At 40.1% G+C, this 22,380-nt stretch overlaps 2 protein-coding genes across 3 annotated transcripts in view; one reads left to right on the forward strand and one right to left on the reverse strand.

Annotated features, from left to right (window-relative positions):
• Positions 1-7,862, forward strand: part of necab2 (N-terminal EF-hand calcium binding protein 2) — a 199,233-nt gene extending 191,371 nt beyond the window's left edge. For both annotated transcript variants that reach the window (XM_020604323.1, XM_020604322.1), the window contains 3 exons: positions 1,814-1,891; positions 2,654-2,745; positions 4,279-7,862. In XM_020604323.1, coding sequence (XP_020459979.1) covers positions 1,814-1,891; positions 2,654-2,745; positions 4,279-4,307 — 199 coding nt within the window. In that variant the 3' untranslated portion in view covers positions 4,308-7,862. The remainder of the gene's footprint in view (positions 1-1,813; positions 1,892-2,653; positions 2,746-4,278) is intronic.
• Positions 7,863-14,364: 6,502 nt separating this feature from the next.
• slc38a8a (solute carrier family 38 member 8a) overlaps positions 14,365-22,380 on the reverse strand; it is a 14,273-nt gene continuing 6,257 nt past the window's right edge. Inside the window, exons 5-12 of the mRNA XM_020604422.1 lie at positions 22,281-22,295; positions 21,581-21,594; positions 20,924-20,978; positions 18,317-18,431; positions 17,104-17,251; positions 16,380-16,582; positions 16,253-16,304; positions 14,365-15,016 (exon numbers count right to left, since the gene is read on the reverse strand). Coding sequence (XP_020460078.1) covers positions 14,914-15,016; positions 16,253-16,304; positions 16,380-16,582; positions 17,104-17,251; positions 18,317-18,431; positions 20,924-20,978; positions 21,581-21,594; positions 22,281-22,295 — 705 coding nt within the window. The 3' untranslated portion in view covers positions 14,365-14,913. The remainder of the gene's footprint in view (positions 15,017-16,252; positions 16,305-16,379; positions 16,583-17,103; positions 17,252-18,316; positions 18,432-20,923; positions 20,979-21,580; positions 21,595-22,280; positions 22,296-22,380) is intronic.

Below are 22,380 nucleotides of genomic sequence, written 5' to 3' on the forward strand. Positions count from 1 at the left end.
TGTTTTGGGGACAAGGTCAGAGAGGCCAGATTGAGATGGTTTGGACATGTGCAGAGGAGGGATAGTGGTTATATTGGTAGAAGGATGTTGGAGATGGAGCTGCCAGGCAAGAGGTCAAGAGGAAGGCCAAAGAGGAGATATATGGATGTGCTAAAAGAGGACATGAAGTTAACTGGGGTGAGAGTAGAGGATGCTGAGGACAGAGTTAGGTGGAAACAGATGATTCGCTGTGGCGACCCCCAACGGAAACAGCTGAAAAAAGAAGAAGATTAACTGACTTCCGTTGCATGGAGAATGTTCTCTGGCAATACCCTAATACTTCTAATTAAAAATAATACAATTGTAACACAGTACAAATTTGATTCCGTAAAACTTTTATTGATATTGCACAGGGTGTACTTACATTTATTATAAATTGTATTACATTACATTCGAGTTATAGAGCTAAGCATCATGGTTTCTAAACAATATTTAAATACACCAGTATCTGAAAGGCCCAAATGGTTATTAAACAACACTTAAAATGCTGAATTCTCAGAGACCCTTATGACCATCTGGATGGAAAAAGGTTTCCTAATCCAAACAAAGATGGCAACTAGAATTGATAGCTGTCGTCTCTGGCTACTTGGATTGGAAAGAGACCCAACTTGAAAAAAGGTTTTTATTCCATACAAGCGTCATCATAATATCTTTCATCCAGCTGACTGTAAGGGTCATTATGGATTGTGGCATTACCATTAGAACAGAGGTAAGGATTGCAAAATTGCAGTTTTTTTCTTCTTTTTAGGAACTACTGTCTTTCTTCAGAGAATCCAATACTGTGACTCAAAGTGAATGGTAATGCACGAGAGGCACAAACTGGGGCTATGGCGGTACATACAGCAACAAGTAACACTACAGTGGACATACAGTATCTTCAACATAATTGGATTATTTATGACTGACAGGACATGACTGGACTGTTTCCATTATGACATGTAGTTGCCAGCATGACATAAAAAGTACAGTCAGCAGCAAAGCTACTGCTTAGAGATAAGGCAATATTTTAATGCAACCTTAAACCTAAATATTGCTGGTGATGGCCTGCAGTCTTTTTTGGATTGTTCATTCTTTGTCTCTTTGACATTTCTAGCAGAATAACACCTTCTCTTTAAGTACATGTAGTGCCAAGATCACTGCAGCATGAATGTGGTTCCAGTTGACCCCTGCAGCCCTTAAAGTGGTCTCAGACCTCCTGTGAATTGCTTTCAGCACCGTGGTGAACCCACACCTCAACATACATATTTGTGTAGTTTAGAGATGATGTGGAACTCTTGTTCACTACAGCAAAGTGCATCCTCAGGAATTGCTCAGAAACATCTAATACCCTTCATTTGCACTGAACTCTTCACACATTGCTCCACTATATAACTGCAAGTTTCATTTTTATGGCGGTTTGTAATGTCTATGCCCTTACCTTGGTGTTAAGTGTTGTGACATCAATATTGTGCAGACCTGGGAAATAATTCACCACCCACTATTATCTCTTGTCCAAGTATCTCACATTTAAACATTGTGTCTTTAATGTGTACATGTGACTGATGTGTCCATTGCACCTGTTATCTCTTTTTGTTTACTGTTCCACTTTTCTTTTTAAACTCTTTCCTCTTCTGCCATCATATATACTATCAATCTACTGTATATGTCCCTTCACATCCCTCCTTCCTCTATGATCTGCTTGTCATTGTCATGACTTTCACCTCCTTACCCTACATGCTCCACCTTCTCTTCTCTATTATCCTCTCATTCCCATTCTTCTCTGTCTCTGCTCTAGTGTGACTGCTGTGCGTCTGCCAGATGGTTTGTCCTTCGTCGTCTATGAGTTCTGGGATGGAGAAGAGGAGTGGAAGCGGTGAGTTTTCAATCACACTTGGCTTAACACACTCTTCAGAAAGACTATTTCAAATTTAAAACTAATTATCTAACTAAAATTCTTGCTAATATTTGTCACTTATGTCAGTGTTAAGAGTTTTGTCATCCTCTCTGACTTGTGTGGACAAGCATAAAAAATGTATTTACAGTAGCTGTCCTGCTGTGATATTAAAACGAGCCAATGCAGTTGGCAGAATGAAACATATGTGATTGCTGACAAATGGTTCTTAATGTAACATTACCAGTGCTCAACCTTGGTAAAGGTATTACATTAATTATTCAGCACGGAGGACATTCATTTTGTTTCTGAAAATGCCTTTGAGTCAGCACACTGGCACCTCTGAAGGTTTTTTGGAACTGAGCATCCTGCTGTTGTTTCATTGATTGGTGATTGCAGTTCCTCCATCCACATTTAATTAACATTCCTCAGCCACTGGCTTGGTCCAGAGTTACAGACGCATTCGAGTTGCAGCAGGTCGCCATGATTCTGTGATGCACAGGCCATGAGGAGAGGCTGCTGATGTAGCTGTCTGCCAATCTGAGTTTCTGCTCCACTGCACACAGGGTCTCACTGCCATTAATATTTCAGCTCTTACAGTAAAGGCTAAGGGCCGTGCTAAGTGATTTGAGGCTACATGTGCATGCATGCATTTATGAATGGCTACAGATGCACGCACACATGCACACACATTAAAGTCTGTAGCTGTGCGTGTGCTCTCTCATCTTCTCCCTCTGATTCCAGGCACCTCCAGTCACCCCCCAACAAAGCCTTTCAGCATGTGAAGGTGGATACACTGTGCCAGCCAGAGGCCGTGTCCTCAGTAGCCGTGCCAGGTCAGTGGTAAAATACTAAAGAATAAAATAAGTGCTGCAGGTGAACTTTACTTTTATCATCAGTCACTGGAACAAACTTTGTCAAAGTCTGTGTGAGTCTGAGTTTACCACACATGGTCATTTTCCCAGCAGAGATTTGCATTATGGGAAGTGTAGGGTTTGGGATTCATGGAGAGTGAAAAGGATCCTGTTGAGAGAGCTAATCCCTCAACACTTAGGACACAGGAACAGATACAAAAGTATGAACGTGAGCTTAGCAAGATAATACTACAGCTTCAGTGACATGGGGAGATAGATGAGTGGTGGAGGGAGGTGTGCAGAATTCAGCGTTGGCACTGGAGAATTGGCAGATTAAAAGATACAGTTTAGTAAGTCCCCCAAAAAATATGTGTATGAATATGACTGGATGACAACTTGTAGCAAATGCATGATGCATCTGTAAGCCAGCGATGTCAGACATTGATGCAGTCTAGCTGATACCACTGCAACTTCAATGCCTGAGCTAACGCTGTGCTTCATAGTGTCTGATGTGAATCATATTTACTGTGAGCCCAACGTGCCACAGACTTTTTTTTCATGTCTCTTCATTGTTGTTAGTCATAAAACCAAGCTAGGTACATTACTACCAACAACTGGTGTTGCATAGAAGACTGTGGTGAATTGCGTACACTCAGTTCTAAACCCTGTTCCAAAGCAGCATTTGGTCAAACTGGGTTGTGATGATGGTGTGAATCTGATATCTCAGCCTCTTATGCACACAATTTGGGCCATATGGTTTTTTTTTGTTCACTTTAATCTTGCTATTGTGTGTCTTCTAATTTGAGTGGAGCACACAATCTGCTGATTTTTATTTTTATTTTCAAATAATCTATTCATTTTTTGGTTTGTCTAATATCAGAAACTAGCATTCTCAGCCAGAGAGCATATCCTAAAGTAGCCTGTTTATCTAATGGTCCAAATATGGTAAAGATATAAAACAGAGAAAAAAAGCAAATCCTTACATTTGAGAAGTTAAAATATTTCTTTATAAAACAAATTATTAACCAATTATCAAAACTGTAGCTGATAAACCATGAAACTGTTTAGTACTGAATAAAAAAGTATATAACAAACCAGAATTGAATTTAGTCTGTAGAAAGTAAGGAAATGATCCACTAGTGCAGAGCAAATACAAAGCAAACCAAATCCTGAGAAAGTGTTTTTATTGTTTGTCACTGAAGCTGGCTGCATACTAACATGAAGCTGCTCTGAGGTATAGACCTCACACTAGTCAGTGACTTGAGGTGATGTCTAGCAGATGGGCACTTGTATTTTTATCTTTCTCATTCTTTATCCACTTGCCCTCTGTTCTTCTCTTTCTCCACCCTCGCACAGTTTTCTTTCTTTCTCTGCCTTGTCAATTTCTCCTCATCTCCATTCAATCTATTTCTTCTCATTCTATCTCACGTCTTTCTGTCTGTGCTTTCCTCTGGGGCTCCTTTTGTTTTCAGTCTCATTCATTCTCTAACCTCTACTACCTCTCTCTATTTGTAGCCGCCTGGTGCAGCGTGAACAGGGACTGAGTTTGAAGATATTCAACTACACACCAAGATTCCTGGATGCTTCCCACTTCCTTTTCCCTCCCTGCATTTCAAGCACTCTCATCCTCCACCCCCACCCCTTCTCTCCTCTTTCAACCCTCACATTCCTCAACTCTTTTTGTAAGTACATGTTTACACAGTGTAAAAGAATGGTGTCAACTGCAGTGAACATTGAACAAACAGTGCATTATATAATATGATATTGCTACAAAGAATTTGCATCTCACCATGGTAGTTTGCAGGCTCAAGATTTTGGATTGTTTCATGTTCATGTTTCAAGTAGCTTTGACCCACTGTAAGGTGGAGTTTGTCATGTAGCATGGACCCCAGGGTTGAGTTTTTCATGTAGCAGTTACAGTTTTTGGGTAGTGGGAATACAGCCTTTTTCACCTGTCTCACCAGATTGGCTTGTCTATGAAGCTTTCATAGTAGCTGTTCTTTTGCTCTCATATGCAGTGTTAAAATAATTACATTTTTATGTTTTGTAGCTGAACAGTTGGGACATTATTCTTATATCAGCCATTCTGAATTCACGTCAACATGTTGATTAAATGAACACTATCGACAGACCTAGCTGTCAAATTACAGTAGCTTGCAATCTCAGGAAAACCGAATGCTCAGATTTAGTCTGAAGGTTAGCTAGCTTACTAGCTGGCGGTCATAAGATACAACATATGACACCTTGAATTAATTTATTGAAAAATAACAAAATTTTATGAAGAGTTTTACTACTGCTTCAGTACACCAATAGAGAGCATCAAAGGTAGAAAGTTGTCTTTCAAGCTTTAGCTTGATACGCTCCCATGCACACTTATGCTATCAGAAAACCAAGGTTGAACCTTAAGTTTTAAATGTCTGCTAATGTGTAGTCCATGAATGTATGACGCTACCTTTCCAAATCTAATTTCAGTGTGCACATGTGTGTACATATGAAATACTCACACATTAGTATATTTATATGTGAAACAATCACACCTGAGAGGCACTTGAAATCAAGTATATAAACAACTGCACATTTACGAGATCTAAATATTTTTAGTGGTACTGTATATATACATCAATAGAAATTTGGGGTCAACAGTCCACTGCGATGGGGAGTGTAGGAAAGAGGTGAAGAGGCAAGTGCAGGTGGGTTGGAGTGGGCGGAGAAAGGTGCACAAGACGGTAGTGAGACCAGCTATGCTGTATGGGTTAGAGACTGTAGCAGTGAAGAAAAGACAAGAGACAGAGATGGAGGTAGCAGAGATGAGGATGTTGAGGTATACATCAATAGAAACATTTTTCAGTTATGTGTGTGAGAAAGTAAATCTCGGTATATCTGGAAGGCATTTTGCTATAATTGGAAGGACTAGATTGTAGATTGGGTGCTGGATACCAGGATCTTTTGTCATAATCATGAGAACATATTCCACTTTTCCTTTGATGAATACAGTGTGCTTCGGTAGCGAGCCAGTTTTCTCCAGTGACCAGTGTAAGTTTATGTTCCAAGATGGAGCACGCAAGTTGGCGAAGCGGGGGAAGCACTAAAGTTTATGTACAGTGGGCCACACAAGCCAGAATCAGACCCAGAAGATAGAAAACCTTTTGGCTTATGTGAACCAGGTGAACAATTTTTATTGAATTTTCATCATTATTGAAGTGACTGAGTGCTATCTTATGCTATATGGAGAGTAGCCACAGTAACAGATAGTCTCCATTAATAGACAGTGTGTCTAACTCCAATTGTCCACTGTTCCAATTTCGCTTTATTGATTGGACTCCAGGTTTATACCTGACTAGTTGGCATTTAGTGACATCAGAAGCCTTATGTTGCCATTACTTTTTCCACCATCACTTTATGTTTAAAGGGTGTGTTAATTAGACATGAAAGATCATGACTGTTTGTGTTTTATCAGCATAGAAATATTGTTTGTTGATATTTGAGACTTTGGTAAAGATCAGACTACATTTTATGACCAATTTATGCAGAAAACCAGGAAATTGCAAACAAAGCCATTACTTTTTCTTGCGAATGTAACTGAAATACTTACGCTCATACATTACATGAAGCACATATCGCAAAAATATTTCAGTCTCACAAAGGTACAGTATTTATATGCATGATTTCAAGTGCCTCTCAATTGTGATTGTGTGTGTGTGTCTCACATGTATCTGTAAAAATGTTTCACAGGTTGTGTGTATGTTCATTTGTATGTATGCACACAAATTATCTGTGACAGTGTTTAATGTATGTAAGAATGTTTTACATGACAACAGTACTGTGTATTTCATATACATATATACAAGTATGTGCGTTTCATATTTAAGAATGTTTTACATGCATATGTGCGAGTATTTGACAGGCATGTGCACAACAGCCTATTTCCTAAAGGGCCCCTCATACATTGGCATAACGCGTGAACCTCTATTTTTTCACACTATTTTTGTGTGTGTGTGTGTGTGTGTGTGTGTGTGTGTGTGTGATTAACAAGTTTCTATACCCCTTGTTCTTCACAATGGCTGCTGTGGGATTAATGTCTACGATGGTAGCCTATGAACTTATTTAGCATGTTTAGCATTAAAACCCCAAACCTAAATGTCTGTGAAGCCGGACATGATTTTATCAGTAAATGATTTAGGCATGTACATGCTGACACATAGAGAAACATGTATTCTTATTTCTTCATGTAGCTTTTATTTCATTTAACACTTTGGGGTTAACATTAATTTGCACTGACATCAAGATCATCTAAGAGGTGAGGTGAATAGAACGCTGTGCTGACAGAGGATCGTTTCTGACTTACACGAGGGTCTGCTGCTACAGTACCTTGAGAGTAGAGAGAAAAAGGCAGCTTTATTTTGTTTTATTTTTGCCTTGTTTTTGTGTATTCCTTGTCTGAGCTGGCAATTGGTATCTTATATTAGTTGTGTAACTCTAGTGGAGATTGTACATAATGAAATGTGGTGTATGATCATTATATTTGTATTTATTGACATCTTTTAGTGCTATGGTAGAAATATTTCCTCAGTGGAAGTGACAGTAGCTTGATAGGCTCTGCAGCTTCTCTTAACAGTTTGTTTGAATCAGAATATCTACCATCAGAAACACTCATCTGAATGACGTTGACTTTAAAGCCTTAAACATCACCACATGCTAGAGAAGAGTTGAAGGGTTTTCAGAACATGACTGTTCCTTTTTTGATGGGATGTAAACTCCCAGTAAGTAGTAAAATGCCCACTAGTGGTTTGTCAGTGTAGACCTCTTGGCATCAGATTACACACCAGGCCCATGTTGCATTATTGACACAAAGACTGTTTGACAAATTGCATTCAGTATTTATACACCAGCCTTGTTCAGTTATCAAAATAATACTAGAAGAATAACCTTGACTTTGGAATAGAACTTCCCATCACTTGGCATACTGTAACTGACAGATCAACCACCTCAGCATCAATGTCTAATACACAGTGATCATGTATATGTGTCTCTATATTTTTGTCCTCCCCAGCTACATATATGAGAGGCTCAGAATATTAGGAACACCTCTGAATATAATGTAGTCCAATATAACACCACCTTTAACTATGACTTCAATAATAAGCATATAACTTAATTCATACATTTATGACCATTTCACCAAAAACTGAAACATTTTGAGCTCCATAAACACAGATATTAAGGTGGAAGTGTTGTACTGAATTGCATACAATTGTACAGGTGTACCTACTAAAGTGTCCGGTTAGTGTATATTGTATACTATTGACCCCAACACTAAGTGCAAAAAAAAAAACACAATAGGGAAAAAGGCCTTGCAACCTACGTATAACTCAACAGAAGGACATTATAAAAATTCCTCTATAACCTGCATCCCACTAGTATTGAGAATCCACTGCAGGATGGGTCTGATCAGCTAGCCTTTCTAAAATGAGGCCAAACGATCCTCACAAAACCCTGCTGGGCATATTATTGTGACATGACGTATGACAGTACATTCTGCTTTTCAACAGATGATTGAGGTCTATATTCATCTCCTTTTGTGCAGTGTGTATTTTTTTGCCTCTGTTTCTTTCCACAAGCCATACACATGCAAGTAGATTGAAACCTACACCTTTCCAATTTTTTGCCCAATACAGTTACTCTACAGTATATAATCCTAACTGAATACCTGAAGTATTTTCTAATTTTTGCAACGTTTTTGTCTGCTCCCATGTTCTCAACTGATTTGATCTGACCCACCTCTGCACCTGCACCCGATCTTTGTTGCTGTTTGGTCCAGATCTCACCCATTCACCACAGGGTGAATGGAGATCAGATTCAGGTCAAAATCACCCAGACACCTTACCTAACCTCAGTACCATTAACACAATTACAAGCCCATCACAGTAAAACAATCATACTCTCACTCAGAAAGCACAATGTAAAAATGAGTGACTACTGTAACTTAAAGATACTGTATGGTATAGAAGAGGTCAGTGAGTATGTTGAGACACTTTAGATAAATATAGTATTAATGTTTACCTAGTTCAAAGTCAAATTCAAAGTGTTTATTTGTCATATGCACAGTTAGGAAACGTGTTTCCCAGTACAATGAAATTCTTACTTTGCCGTCCACATGAATGCCACAAAATACAAATGAAATATAAAGTAGATCAATAAGTAACACAAAATCTAAGGCACCTTAAGCAGCAAAATAATACAAATATATAAGAATATAATAAGAGAGTTACATATTTGCTGATAAATCACATCTTCTTTATAGAGCTATATTTTCAAAGATGCCATTGTACCGTTCACCTCACTGCTGGGCCTGTTTTCTCTCTTTTCATCTATGAATGATAGCCAGTCTGTCATCTAGTAGTACTGTGGTAACAGTGAGTGGGAATCCAGCTACACTGATGCTAATGTTGTTCTAGCACCGTTACCTTCTTTTAGAGTACTGGACTGCACTGAGCAGGGCAGGAATTGGTGGAATGGGGAAATGTTGAGTATTATTACATACACTGTCACCGAAATACATATTACAGTAGGTTTGCAAAAGTGTTGCTGCGTTATCTGTGAAATGTCTCCATTAATCTCTGTATTTGTGTTAAAGGTACTCTGTGGTAGTGATGTTATGTGTGACACCTAAGTGTTGAAGCTTGTGTTGAGCAGAGGGGGCGTTTCCAAATGAAGCCTCACTTCGAAGCTTGTGCCATTAACCTAACTGTCCTGTGACCAATGACAAATGGGGCCTTGCTTTGCCAGAATTTCATGAATGATTTGCTTTGTGCTTCAAGTGGATTGAGTAAAGGCCTGTTCACATAGATGGTTCCCTCTGTTCCTATCAGCAGGCCTATATGACACTTATCAGACAGCATCTGTTATCAAATGGAGCTACAGACAAAGAGAATGACCTGTTTGTGAACATTTTGGGCAGACTATTATTTCTAAATAAAAATCACTAACAAATACCCTCATCAGTTACACAAGCACATACAGTAGGTCAAATAAGCATTTTATTGTAAACAAAACTAACAACATCACTGACAGCTATCAGTGAAGACTGCAACATTACTAGATGCTCTATTTTCATAATATGATTATGATTATGTGGTACAGCATGGAGCTTGTGATATGTCAGGGTCTGTTTGCTATACAAAATGAGTCCTCTAGATGTAGTAATAATGAGCTCCTAAGGTAAGGTAAGGTAAGACTTTATTGATCCCACAATGGGGAAATTCCAGTGTTCCAGCAGTAATAGAGAGCAAACAACAAAACACCACAAGAACAATGAACACCATAGGGACCTCCGAGAAGCAAATCAAAAATACCTAAAAGACAAGACAAAACATAGCGCTTGAGAGAAATCAAGAACTGGAATATTACTCCCACAATTAATTCCACAATGGGAAAAACCCTGTATATCAACAGTAGTAGAGACTAAACAACAGACACTGTAAGGATCTCTGAAAAACATATCAAGAATACCCCAAAACAAGACAGTACAAGCATTTCAGAAACGAAGCTTCATGAAATGAGCCTTTTGGTGAAACTATCGGCTGGGAAGCCTCAACACCAAAGTGAGTCTTCATCTCACCATCACTGTTGTGTTTTTGACCAACAATGGTGCTATTAGGGTTGCCTTCCTGAAATGGAAATAAGGGACGCTTGGGGGATTTATGAAAACATTTCAATTATTAGTGCAAAAACATTTTAGATTACAGATGCAATCTTTTAATTAAAAGAGCTATGAATTATTGGAATTATCTATTTAGGGCAACTGAACTATGAAAGACTGGAGATGCTTGGCAGACAAAGAACTTTAATAGTTCTCCCTGTCCCTGTGTCCTCCCGCTCCTTTTGTGATTTTCTCCAAATACATGCTGTGTAATTTCACAAATTTCTCTGTGACTTACTGAGAAAGCCTGGTAGCAGACAGTGCAGTACTCCTTGTACACATTGTCATTCACACATTCCAGCCATTTCTATTCATTTTCCCATTCTATTCTGTATTTTTGCAACCTTTGTCCTGTTCCACAGTGGAACATCCACTACCCAGACAGAAAAGGCACTTCTCACTGGTCATGACTCAGGACCAATGACAAGCGTTGTCATTGTTGCTGCAATACACATGAGAGGTGGCACAGGATTTTAAAAATGGTGGCCCATCATCCTAGTCCACTGGCAAAAAACAAGGGAAAGGTTGCAAGAATACAGAAGGGAATGGGAAAATGAATAGAAATGGCTGGAATGTGTGAATGACAATGTGTATAAGGAGTACTGCACTGTCTATTACCAGGCTTTCTCAATGAGTCACAGAGGAATTTATGACATTAAGCAGCATGTATCTGGAGAAAATCACAAAAGGAGCGGGAGGACACAGGGAGAAGGAGAACTGTTAAAGTTCTTTGTCTGCCAGGCATCTCCAGAGGCTGTGTTCCATAGTTCATTTGCCCTGTATAGATACATTTTCAATCATTAATTGTTCTTTTATTTAGAAGATTCCATCTGTAATCTAAAATGTGCTTGCACTAATGACTGAAATGTTTTCCTAAACCCCCTGGGGCTTGCTTATTTCCATTTCTGGAAGTTGGAAACCTTACTAATGCTACATCATCTACTAGCTAATCTAACCATTAAGCTGCACATATGGTGCATAGGTAGTAGCAATTTCACAACTGTAATGTTAATACAGGGTATTAGTGTTACAAGATATTTTGATCTCATTGAGATTTCCTGAATGAATAAAAGTTTAACCAACCAACTGCATTAGAGGCTGTTAAATTAAGTTTAAATGGCCACTTTTCACAGATGACTTAGTTAATGTGTGGTTATACAAGCATTACTTGTTGTCAATTGAATACCATCACAGCTACGTACCACACAAAAACAACAGCTTAACAGTTATGCTAGTAGATGATGATGTGTTATCAGTGAAATGTCATTAATAGGGATATCCCTTATACAAAATGTACATCGTATTCTCTGTCTTACTGCTGTCATTTTGCTAGCAAGCCCCTAAAAAAATCCCAGAATGTAAGGCACTATTTACTACCTGACATCATTGTGAAATAGGCCAATTGATGAATAGCGACAAGCATGAGTGGAAGCTCTGCAATTTAGAAAGAAGGCAGTAGTTTCCGTTGGTTAATTTGTAACTCAAGTAACTTGGTGTTTATTTAATCTGTTCTTTTAAATCCCAATTTGCTCAGATTTTACAACAAACATAGATCACATCAGTAAATAAAACATGAGTTTATTATGGAAAATGTATTTGATAAATTGTTTGATTAGCCAGTTATTTATTGTTAATGTGGCCAACTATGGATTCAAGTAATTGCTTGACATTTGCATCCCTAGAGGCCATGTGGTATTGTTCCAGACAAAACAACTTTAAACCTATCCTAAATCTTAAACTGCAGCTAAGCTAATAACAGAGTGAGAAATACTGAATATTAAACACTAGTTTGGTTTGTTTACAAGAAAACTCCACAGTGCACCTTTAACCTTTCACTTGTTAAAAAGTAAAACTACTTGCACTCTTGTGCCACTAAAAGCTCTTGAATGTGTTTAAGAAGGGGCTGCTGTATAGAAATATAAAGCCATATTGCATGGATTGATGTTTACATGTCAGTGATTTTACTGTACTGATAGCCATAGTTTTACAGTTCTCAGTATGTGCCCAACTGAATGCAGCCCACATGCTCTAATCAAGGGTTTCTTTCCTGTACATTGTGCCCGGCTTGGTTGGATTGTGTATATGAGGTAGACAGTGAGTGAACTGTCAGAAATGCCAGTACTGTTTCCTGCTCATACATTCCTGAATGTCCCTCAGACTGTGCAACCTGCTCTTTTCTATTCTCCTACTCCTCAGTGCAACCTGTGCTTTGTCATATAATGAAAGAGTTATGCCACTGAATTGTAGTGAGATAGGCCTCTGAATGTTTTCTGCTAACATGAAAAGCCTTAACAGCAGAGTATGAAATGGTTAGGCCTCCTGTTGGCAGCATCACTTTATGTAGCTGTAGGGAAGCGGTGGAGAGGACACGTCACCCAGTTTATCTCAAGAAGTGTTGTCACATAATACCGAGCCAATCTGGCATTTGCCAAATTGACCAAGATCAAGGCAGTAACTCTTCCCTTCTATGGCTGTGTTCTTTTCTATCCTTCAATTGAGTGCATGTAAACTGAATGTCCAGTAACTTCTTTGCTGTAGTATTAGGCCATGCTACTCTTCAATGGGTTTTGTGCATTTCTTACCTTCTTTCTTTTCTAGTATTCCTATGAAGCAGACAGAGACTAAAATCTATTATGTAAAATATATGACTAGAAACATGGTATACATTAACATTCACTTTTAATGAAATATTAATTCTTAATGTATGTTTTAGTAAAACAGCTTTCTCTTCTTAAGTATAGAGACTTATTGCAGGGATGCAAGTATTATATTTGGTCTTTAAAGAATATCTGGTTGAAATTCTATATTATGTAGAGTGATGCAATTCAATAAAACTGTAAAACTTAAAACTGCTTTTTGGCTTTGATTTTAAATGGCACATGATTCATAACTGCTTAATTCATGCTGAAAGGTCTGTGATTAAATTCATTCATACTGTAAATGAAGTTTCTGTCCGGAACACATCTGGTCAATCACAATGCAGTTTGCTGAAACCCTAAATTTGTTTCTAAAAAATGTGCAGTGTTGTGTCCATTATCCAAGCCATTTTTGATGAGTAAAGACAAAGGTTTAAATACAAAAGCTGCATGACCACTGGTGTTTTAGTTCACCTACTACATGTAAACTTAAACACCAAACAGACGCACATTTAGCTAAATGCCAAAGGTTGGGTGAGAATTCCTATAAAAGCACAGTATGAATGTTAAATTATGCTCTGACCTATTACTAGGCCACATAGTGGGTATGCTGTTATACATCTTTAGGTCCCATGTGACAGGTGACACTAGCCCTAACTTTATAGCACCTTTATAAGTGACCTAACATACACTTCATACTACTTTCAACTCTTCAACCCTCAGCCAAACAAACAATAAATGCTCTGTGGCTTGAGCAATCATTAGGCCGTTTCACCTGATGAACAGAAAATAACTGCTGACCTACTTTACAGATGTTCATCTAGCTCCACTAGTATTTGCTAATTATATCAAAAAAACTTTCCACTGTATGATCCAGTGCACCAAGGAAGTCTATGTAGAAGATACTGTATAGCCCCTTATTTTGCTTACCAATAAAAGGATACATTCATAAGATGGCTGTGGCTCACGAGGTAGGGCAGTCGTCGCCTAACCAGCAAGTTGGTGGTTCGACTCCCGGTCTCCCCGCATGCCTAAGTGTCCCTGAGCAAGACACTGAACCCTGAATTGCTCCCGGTGGCTTGACTAGTGTGGCGGCCTGTCGTCATCGGTGTGTGAATGGGTGAATGGTGTATGATCTCCTGTAAAGCGCTTTGGCCAGTGCAACACACTGTGAGAAAAAGCGCTATATAAATACAGTCCATTTACCATAAGATACAAAATGTTCAGTACACTCAGGAGTGTACTTTGTCTGGTATGACCTGTAGCTTATGGTGGTGGCTGGACAGATTACTAATGTAAAAAAAATAATTGGTAAATACTGCTGTATATGTTCCACTTCCAATAGCTTTGCACTTTAGCTAATTGCTAAACAGCGGTGGCATAACCCCATAGGTGTCACCTGCAGTCACAGTGGTTGCTAATCAGTAAAAGCAACATAGGCTCACTTAGGCAGCTTCATCTGAAAGCCAGGCCCACTCAGCTGTCCAGCCACCATCACTGTACAATTGGCTAATCTCACCAGTAGTCACTATTTCGCAGCCCTTCTGAATGAACTGTGGCCTTTGACCTGTCTGTTCCAAAATTTGTGAGAGGCATGCGGGCACCTTTGCAATAACTGCTGTCTCCAGAACCACCTCCTCTTTACCAGCACCCACACACTCACCAGCTGCCTGCTACCAGATAATCTAAGAGATAATCTATAATGGAAATAATTCACCAGAGGCTCTTTAGGGTAGGGTATGGGAGGAGTACAAGTTCAGATGTACTCACACTGTTTCAGTAAAAACACCTGGATCTGTGAGGGAAGTGTAAGAGTCAAATCTTTCTGAGGAGCTGCATGACAGCAATGGTGGTGCTCTGGCCAAAGATGAAGGTTCCGCAGATGAGGGTCACCACTCCCCAGGCTGTGAGGACGACTCTAGACAGGTTCAGGTAGAATTGACAAATATTAATGTAATCTGCAGCAAATTATGCAGGCATCCATTACACCACTCATCACCAGAAATGCATCCTGATGGGATAGCAGTTCTGAATTTGAATGTAGCACCCTCACTAAGACAATGAGTAAGTTTCAATTGCAGCATGGCCCAAGTGATAGCTGCATCTGTCGGTCAGCCCACCACTTTGGTCCAGACTGAAACATTTGATTTGATTTGATTTGATTTATTCTTCCCAAAAGCTATTAGACAGACTGTTGTGAAATTTGGTACAGACATTCATGGTTCCCAGAGGGTGAATCCTACTGATTGATACTACTCAGATTTTCCCTAGCACCACCAGAAGGTTCAGATTTGTGGCTTTGAGTAGAATATCAGAAATACTCCTGGACAGATTATATAGAGATCTGGCACATCCATCCCTTCCTCAAAGAGAATGATAAATTGTCATGTAGCTCCTGTTGTAACAGTACAAGATGCACTAACTAAAGTGCAAAACTTTTGAAAGCCTTTGCTGTTCTTAGGCTAGAAATATTAAGTCAGGGTGGTAATAGAGAACAGGTCTTGGGGTCATTCAAATAAAAGTTAAAACAAATTTGACCTGAGGGCCACACTAGACCAAAGCTTGTATCAATAAGTAGTAAAATAGCAAGGGTCCAACCTCAGGAAAACCAAAATGTGCTCATTACATGTCACAGCGATGTGCACATAAGCTTTGTTGAGCACAAGCACAAATTTTAACGAGGGCAGATGTCTGTCTGCAAAAATATATATAGTATATGTACAGTGTGTGGGTGGAGGATTGGTCACCTAACGGTAAAGATTTTGGCTTGGGGCTGGGGGTGGGGGCTCCTACTGTACATTGAAGGCAAGGATTTTTTAAAAATCATTGGCTTATTCATAATATTATACAATATTTATAATATCGTGAACTGGTCCAAAGCATTGGGCAAATGAGGGGTTGGAGTGGCAGGAAGACATCATCAGGCAAAAACAAACTTTAGGTATTAAGTTTTTGAGGTGTTATGTTTTTGTTCTGACAAAAACTTAACACCTCAAAAACATGACATTTTGAGGATTTGTCATAGGGTGAACATACTGACAAACACCCACTCAGACAGTCCAAATGATTTTACTAACTACATTCATTCATTGTCTGTTGAGTATTTCTTTGGGTCATCATCCAGACATTAACATTTAAATGAGGTTTTCCTCACCTGGTTTTACAGGACACTGGCTCACACTGCATGGCAAACACCAGACAGAGTCCTGTTAAAACACAAACACAGGGATTGAGGGTTGCAACACATCTGACCAAATATGAATCTATAACCAGAGTGTTACCTGGGAAGATAAAGATAAAAAAGGCACTGATCCCTCCAATGACACTGATGACCCTGCTGATGTCTGGCACAAAGATGGCAATGAGCAGCGTCACTGCAATCCACAAGACTGTCAGTGTGTAGCGGCTGCGGCTTTCAAACTCCACTGTAACCACGCCGTAACGCCTCTGCCACCAACTCAGCAGGGGGTCCTGGATCACTGATCTGATGTTCAGAAATGAGAGCATTTAATCAATCAGTATGGCCAGTTTTCCTGGTCTACCTGGCTGGTTGGCTTGGTCTCTGTTCTCCTTTCATGAAGTAACCAGCCTAACAGTCATCAATGTGAGGAGATTCACTTGGTCAGGATTCACCTGCTTTTGTTGGTTTTGATTTCAGCACACAGCATTCTTCACTCATCTTTGCCTTTACTTTCATTACTGATATCACTGACCTCTACACAGTTTTGATTGAGTTATCCATTTACTTTATTTTTACTTTTGATTCAAATCATGTGTTCTCTCTTATTTTGTCTGAACTGTGAGCTAGTTTTTGACAATCTTATTCAAAATGTTTCAAATTCAAAGTGTTCATATCAGGTAAGATTTATTATAAAGACCTATAAGGTGGGAAATGTTATTTAAATGTAATCTTAACTTTTCAGATGACCTTAGATAATGTAATTTCACTGAAACAGCCAACAAGATGAATGAGTCTTTAACAAAATTCAGCTGTAGGGCTCTGACCTGCCCAACAGCAGGATGATGGGATAGACAGTGATGATGGAGACTCCGAACAGCAGCCTGGCAATGAGCATCAGAATGTCATCGCTGGCATATGACATCAAAATGTCAGCCTTCACATCCTTTCCAAATGTCAGGTACCCATAAACCCCTGCGACAGAAAAAGAGGGGCAGTGTTTTCTTAATCCTAATCCAGCAACAACCACTGGCTACACCAAATGGTACATCTGGCATTTTCAGTATTTGAAGGAAATAAGGTAAAAAGTCTACAGCATGCTAGCTGCTGTGTGAGGCTGTACTTATGTTAGGTTCATGTCATGTCACATGGATGGGAAATGTTCCTAATTCAATGACTTGAAAGCATTCACTCAGTACAAATAAGGACAGCTGTGTGAATGCAGAGTTTGCTGTGCAAGTTAAAAATACTCTGAACAAACCATGGAAGACTATATCCACTGAATGTGGGTTTAATTACATTGAACGATGAACTTTGGCTGATGTGAAATGTCCATTTGCTTGATGTTCATCCACTTCTGTACAGTATTATGAAGTGCTAAGTCAAATATATTAGAGCTGTCAGGAAAAAAAATCTGATTTCAAAACCAAATGTTTCAAGTCAGAAATTCATAATTATCATAGCTGTGATATGATAGTGTGCTTTGGTTTGAGCTAAATGCTGACATCAGCATGCTAGTGTGTTCCCAATTTTATCTTAAGAGTGTTAGCATGCTGCCTTCTGGAAATTAAATACAAAGTAGCTACAACTGAGGCTGAGGAATGTCATTAGTTCTGTAGGTAACAAAGTTATTCCATCTCCTCTTGAGGAGAACTTGATGTTTGAATCAAATTTCATGACAGCACATTCTAAAGTTGTCAAGACATTTTACTCAAAACAATATCAACTTCATGATGAAACTAAAGGAAAACTTGATATCACAAGAGTCATTACAATACATCATTTGGGAACAATGAATGTTGGTACAAAATTTTGTGACAATCCATATGATGGATATTGAGATACTTGACCAAATAAAGTGAAAACTCCAACCTGCCTATGGCACCAGAGGAAGCATCAGAAAATCACCAAAGTCAAACCACCTAAACACCATTCTTTGTATTCCTTCCTGAGGTTTCCTCTGGAGCTGGCATTGTACTAGAAATGTTTGGAGAGAGATCTGGATGTGTAGAAGAGCGAGAGAGCAGAATCATGTCAGACCTGTGAGGGAGTAGATGACAAGACAGAAAATCATGGAGGCCACAGAGATGAGGACCCAGTGAGAGAGCTGCTGGTTCTCCATGCTGCTGTAGATGGCAATAGATGCCTCATGGCACTGAAGTAATCACACAGACAAGAAAGTCAACTGAAAAATCTAAAAATGTGAAATCAGTGCAGAAAGTGAAGATTTTGATGACCACAGCAGCCAACTTAATTAGGTACTCCTCAAGGTGATTTCAGCAGTTGCGTTTTTTTATTCCAGATTCAAACAAAACCCAGATCCACTAAACAATAGAGTGCACACAGTGTAGGGTGAAGATCCACAGGGCATTTCTCTGATCACTCTGCCAGTGTGATTAAAGGAAGGCTATGAGCTCTGAGTGGCACCACAGGGTGAGGTAAGCATCAGAGGTCCAGATATAGACTCTTGTCCCCACCTGATCTCAGCTGCCATTGTCTGGTTTTAAATCTCTATTCCTCTGGACTGTCTTCCCTTCCACTCTTTTCAGGATCTCATCAACCCCCTTGTCAACCTTTGGCACTGCAATCACTCACCCTAAGGGTAAACACACCTTCCTGAAAAAATAAGAAAACACTATATCACTTAAAAGGTCTGCCGTTAATACCAACAAAGAAATATGTAGAAGCGTGAGCCAAATTCCAAAAGTCATTATATCATTACCTCTAGTGGGTCTCACCATGCAGGCAGGCTTGGTATTTGTCTAGGTTTTTTCATATTAAAGTTTTCACTCCAATACAGTGGAGGAATTTAAATTTTTGGTGCTCACAGCATTGTAAAATTACATTTAAAAATACAACAGCAGTCTGTCTTACACAGACGTCGCTGGGGCAGGTTCTTCTGAAGAAAGTAATTCCACTGAAAACTGTTCACAGTAAGGTTTAGATTTTCCAGAGGAACAAATACACATCATCACACAGGATGAGAGTCGAAAGCTCAAACTCTGACCCCAAGCTACACTGACCTTATTGAGTGTAGCCAGTGGTAAAAAGCTACAGCAAGTGTGATTAAATGAATAGTCTGACATTTTGGGAAACACACTTAATAGCTTCCCTGCTGAGATGAGAAGACTGATACTTTCATGTTTGCACTCTAAATACAAAGTAGAGCTAGCAGACAGAAACAAGAAACCTGCTAAGCTCGCCCTGTCCAAAAGTACACTGCGACATCATCACAGTGTAGTTATTGTTATCTATCCATGTGCAATATGTAACGTTAATGCTACAACTGATATTGATGTTGATACTGATGACGCCTCTTCTTCAAAAGAAAAAGCTCACCCATCGCTCTATTAAGAGAGCTGGATACGGCACCGCCACTCAGTCTTGCTGACAATTTTTCCCAGTAGCCACTTGTGGTAAAGCAACAAAAAATTCCTCTGTGGACCAAAAACTATTTCCCCCTAGAATGCAATGATAAAAGGTGTCTGTAAAACTGTTGACAGGACACCTCCAACTGCAAGCACGCTTGGTTTTTACTCTATTATAGATTTTTAATCCATGGAGGTTTGAAATTTGTAAAGAGTCTAAAACAGTGAGTATGATTTTTGTGATGCTTTAGTCTATGGGCTGAGGGAGAATGTGTGGGCTAGAAAACTTTTCTGGTTCATCATGTGCCACGCGAGCAACTATCATTCAAGTGACTAGGTATCATATTTGAATCCGGAATCCAGGCCCTATAATACATCCATGGTGTCACTTCCCCAGGAAAAATAGACAAGGCTTTGCATTTAGTTTCTGGAGGTCTATGCTACCCTCTGCTGGAGAACTCTGAAATGCAATACACTACTTTCTTTTCTGTGTTGTGATCTGATTTTAACATGACATGGAAAATTGAAGTTATAATGGAAAACAGTTCAATTACTAAAGACAAAGAATAAATAATTTTCATTTAAGCCTTGTGTTACTTCAGAAATAGTTCCAAGATGTGGGCTGTTGTTCTCATTTGAACAGTTACCACATCTTGAACTTCTCTATGATGAGAAGCCAGACAAAACACCTATGAACACTGCTGCCTTCAGAGGTGGTCAGATAACATATACAAAGTAGTGTGTTTCAAACTAACCCTGGTCTTAACTAATGCTAAGAATTTTTAACTTGCTATTTGCCTATTAATGATTCCCCTGCTCTGTGGCATGCACAGCACAGAAGCCAGCACAGAATCTGCTGTAATATGAATTTCCAGTAACACAGATTTCAGGAAACAGATGTCGCTGTGGGGATTTTTCAAATTTAATTTCCCATTGTTTTGACCACCACAGAAGAATGTCATTTATGTCCACTATTATTGGGTGAGAGAGAAATTTCAGAAAAACACCTCAAATCTTTACTGTAAAACCAAACTGTCTGCCTGGATAGATAGCCTGTGTGAGAGAACTATGTTCGGCTTTTTAATACATTCACATGCATGTATTTGTAATTTGCACAACCACAACACCCCCCCCCCTCCCCCCCCCATCTATACATATTTGACCTCACAAACAAACAAACAACTGCACGTCAGGCCTTACCACAGCTTGATGTTGCAAACACATGTTAACCAGGTCTCAAAGAGTTCTACATAAATACATCTGAAATAGCTGTACTCACTTGGAAACCAAAGCAGATGGTCGGGATGACGCTGAACATCGAGGCCCAGGAGCTGCTCCTGCACAGATACAGGAGGAGACACACATCATATGAAAAGGAAATAAGCTCTTGTTGGGGCACCATTCATAATGCCATGTCATTTTGCCACAGAGATGAACTGTCAGTCATATGTAGGTGCACACTGACAAGAGCAACTGTGGTAAGTCAGTGAAGCCGACAATGTCTAATAACAGTAAGAGAAGAAGAAGCTTTATTTTAACACGTACAAAGATATTTTGTTTGGAGCTAAGGGACCCTGAGCTGCTATGTGCATACACGCCGCCATCATGGGCAATTTGGGGGGTTCAGTGTCTTACCCAAGGACATTTTGACATGTGGACTGCAGGCACTGAGATTTGAATCTTCAGCCTTCTGGTTAGGAGACAACTGCTCTATCCACAACACCACTGTCGCCCCCAGAGCTCAAGAAGAGGAGGGTGCACAATGGTTTGATCTACTTTGCCTGTCCTGGTGGCCTGAATTTAGTTCAAAAGCCCTTTATGAATAGAAAAAAAAATCAAGGACCGTGACGTCGCCCGGCATGGCGCAGCCAGGGCCCCACCCTGGAGCCAGGCCCGGGGTTAGGGCTCGAAAGCGAGCGCCTGGTGGCCAGGCCACGGGGCCCAGCTGGGCTTAGCCTGAACGAGCGACGTGGGGATGTCCTCCTGTGGGCCCAACACCCGCAGGAGGATCCATAAGGGGCTGGTGCACAGTGGATCAGCCAGCAGTCGAAAGCAAGGGCCCCGACGACCCGATCTCTGGACACGGAGAAAATTGAATTCAGTTTCCATATTCTATTTATTCTACTTTTATTCTATTTTAGTTTCTACTTTTCTATTTTTAGTTTCTTTCTACCACCGCACCACTGCGGGGTGGTGGTAGAGCAGTTGTTTCCCAACCAGAAGGTTGAAGGTTCGAATCTCAGTGCCGGCAGTCCACGTGTCCAAGGGTGGCAAGGCACCGGGGTGGATGAGATCTGCCCTGAGTACCTTAAGTCTCTGGATGTTGTGGGGCTGTCTTGGTTGACACGCGTCTGCAGCATCGCATGGCGGTGCCTCTGGACTGGCAGACCGGGGTGGTGGTCCCTCTTTTCAAGAAGGGGGACCGGAGGGGGTGTTCCAACTATAGGGGGGTCACACTCCTCAGCCTCCCCGGGAAAGTCTATGCCAGGGTACTGGAGAGGAGAATTCGACCGATAGTCGAACCTCGGATTCAGGAGGAACAATGCGGTTTTTGTCCTGGCCGTGGAACACTGGACCAGCTCTATGCCCTCTTCAGGGTGGCAGAGGGTTCATGGGAGTTTGCCCAACTAGTCCACATGTGTTTCGTGGATCTGGAGAAGGCATTCGACCGTGTCCCTCGCAGCGCCCTGTGGGGGGTGCTCCGGGAGTATGGGGTCCAGGGCCCTTTGCTAAGGG

Source organism: Monopterus albus, unplaced genomic scaffold (assembly GCF_001952655.1).
Source record: "Monopterus albus unplaced genomic scaffold, M_albus_1.0 scaffold65.1, whole genome shotgun sequence".
Classification (NCBI taxonomy): Eukaryota; Metazoa; Chordata; class Actinopteri; order Synbranchiformes; family Synbranchidae; genus Monopterus; species Monopterus albus.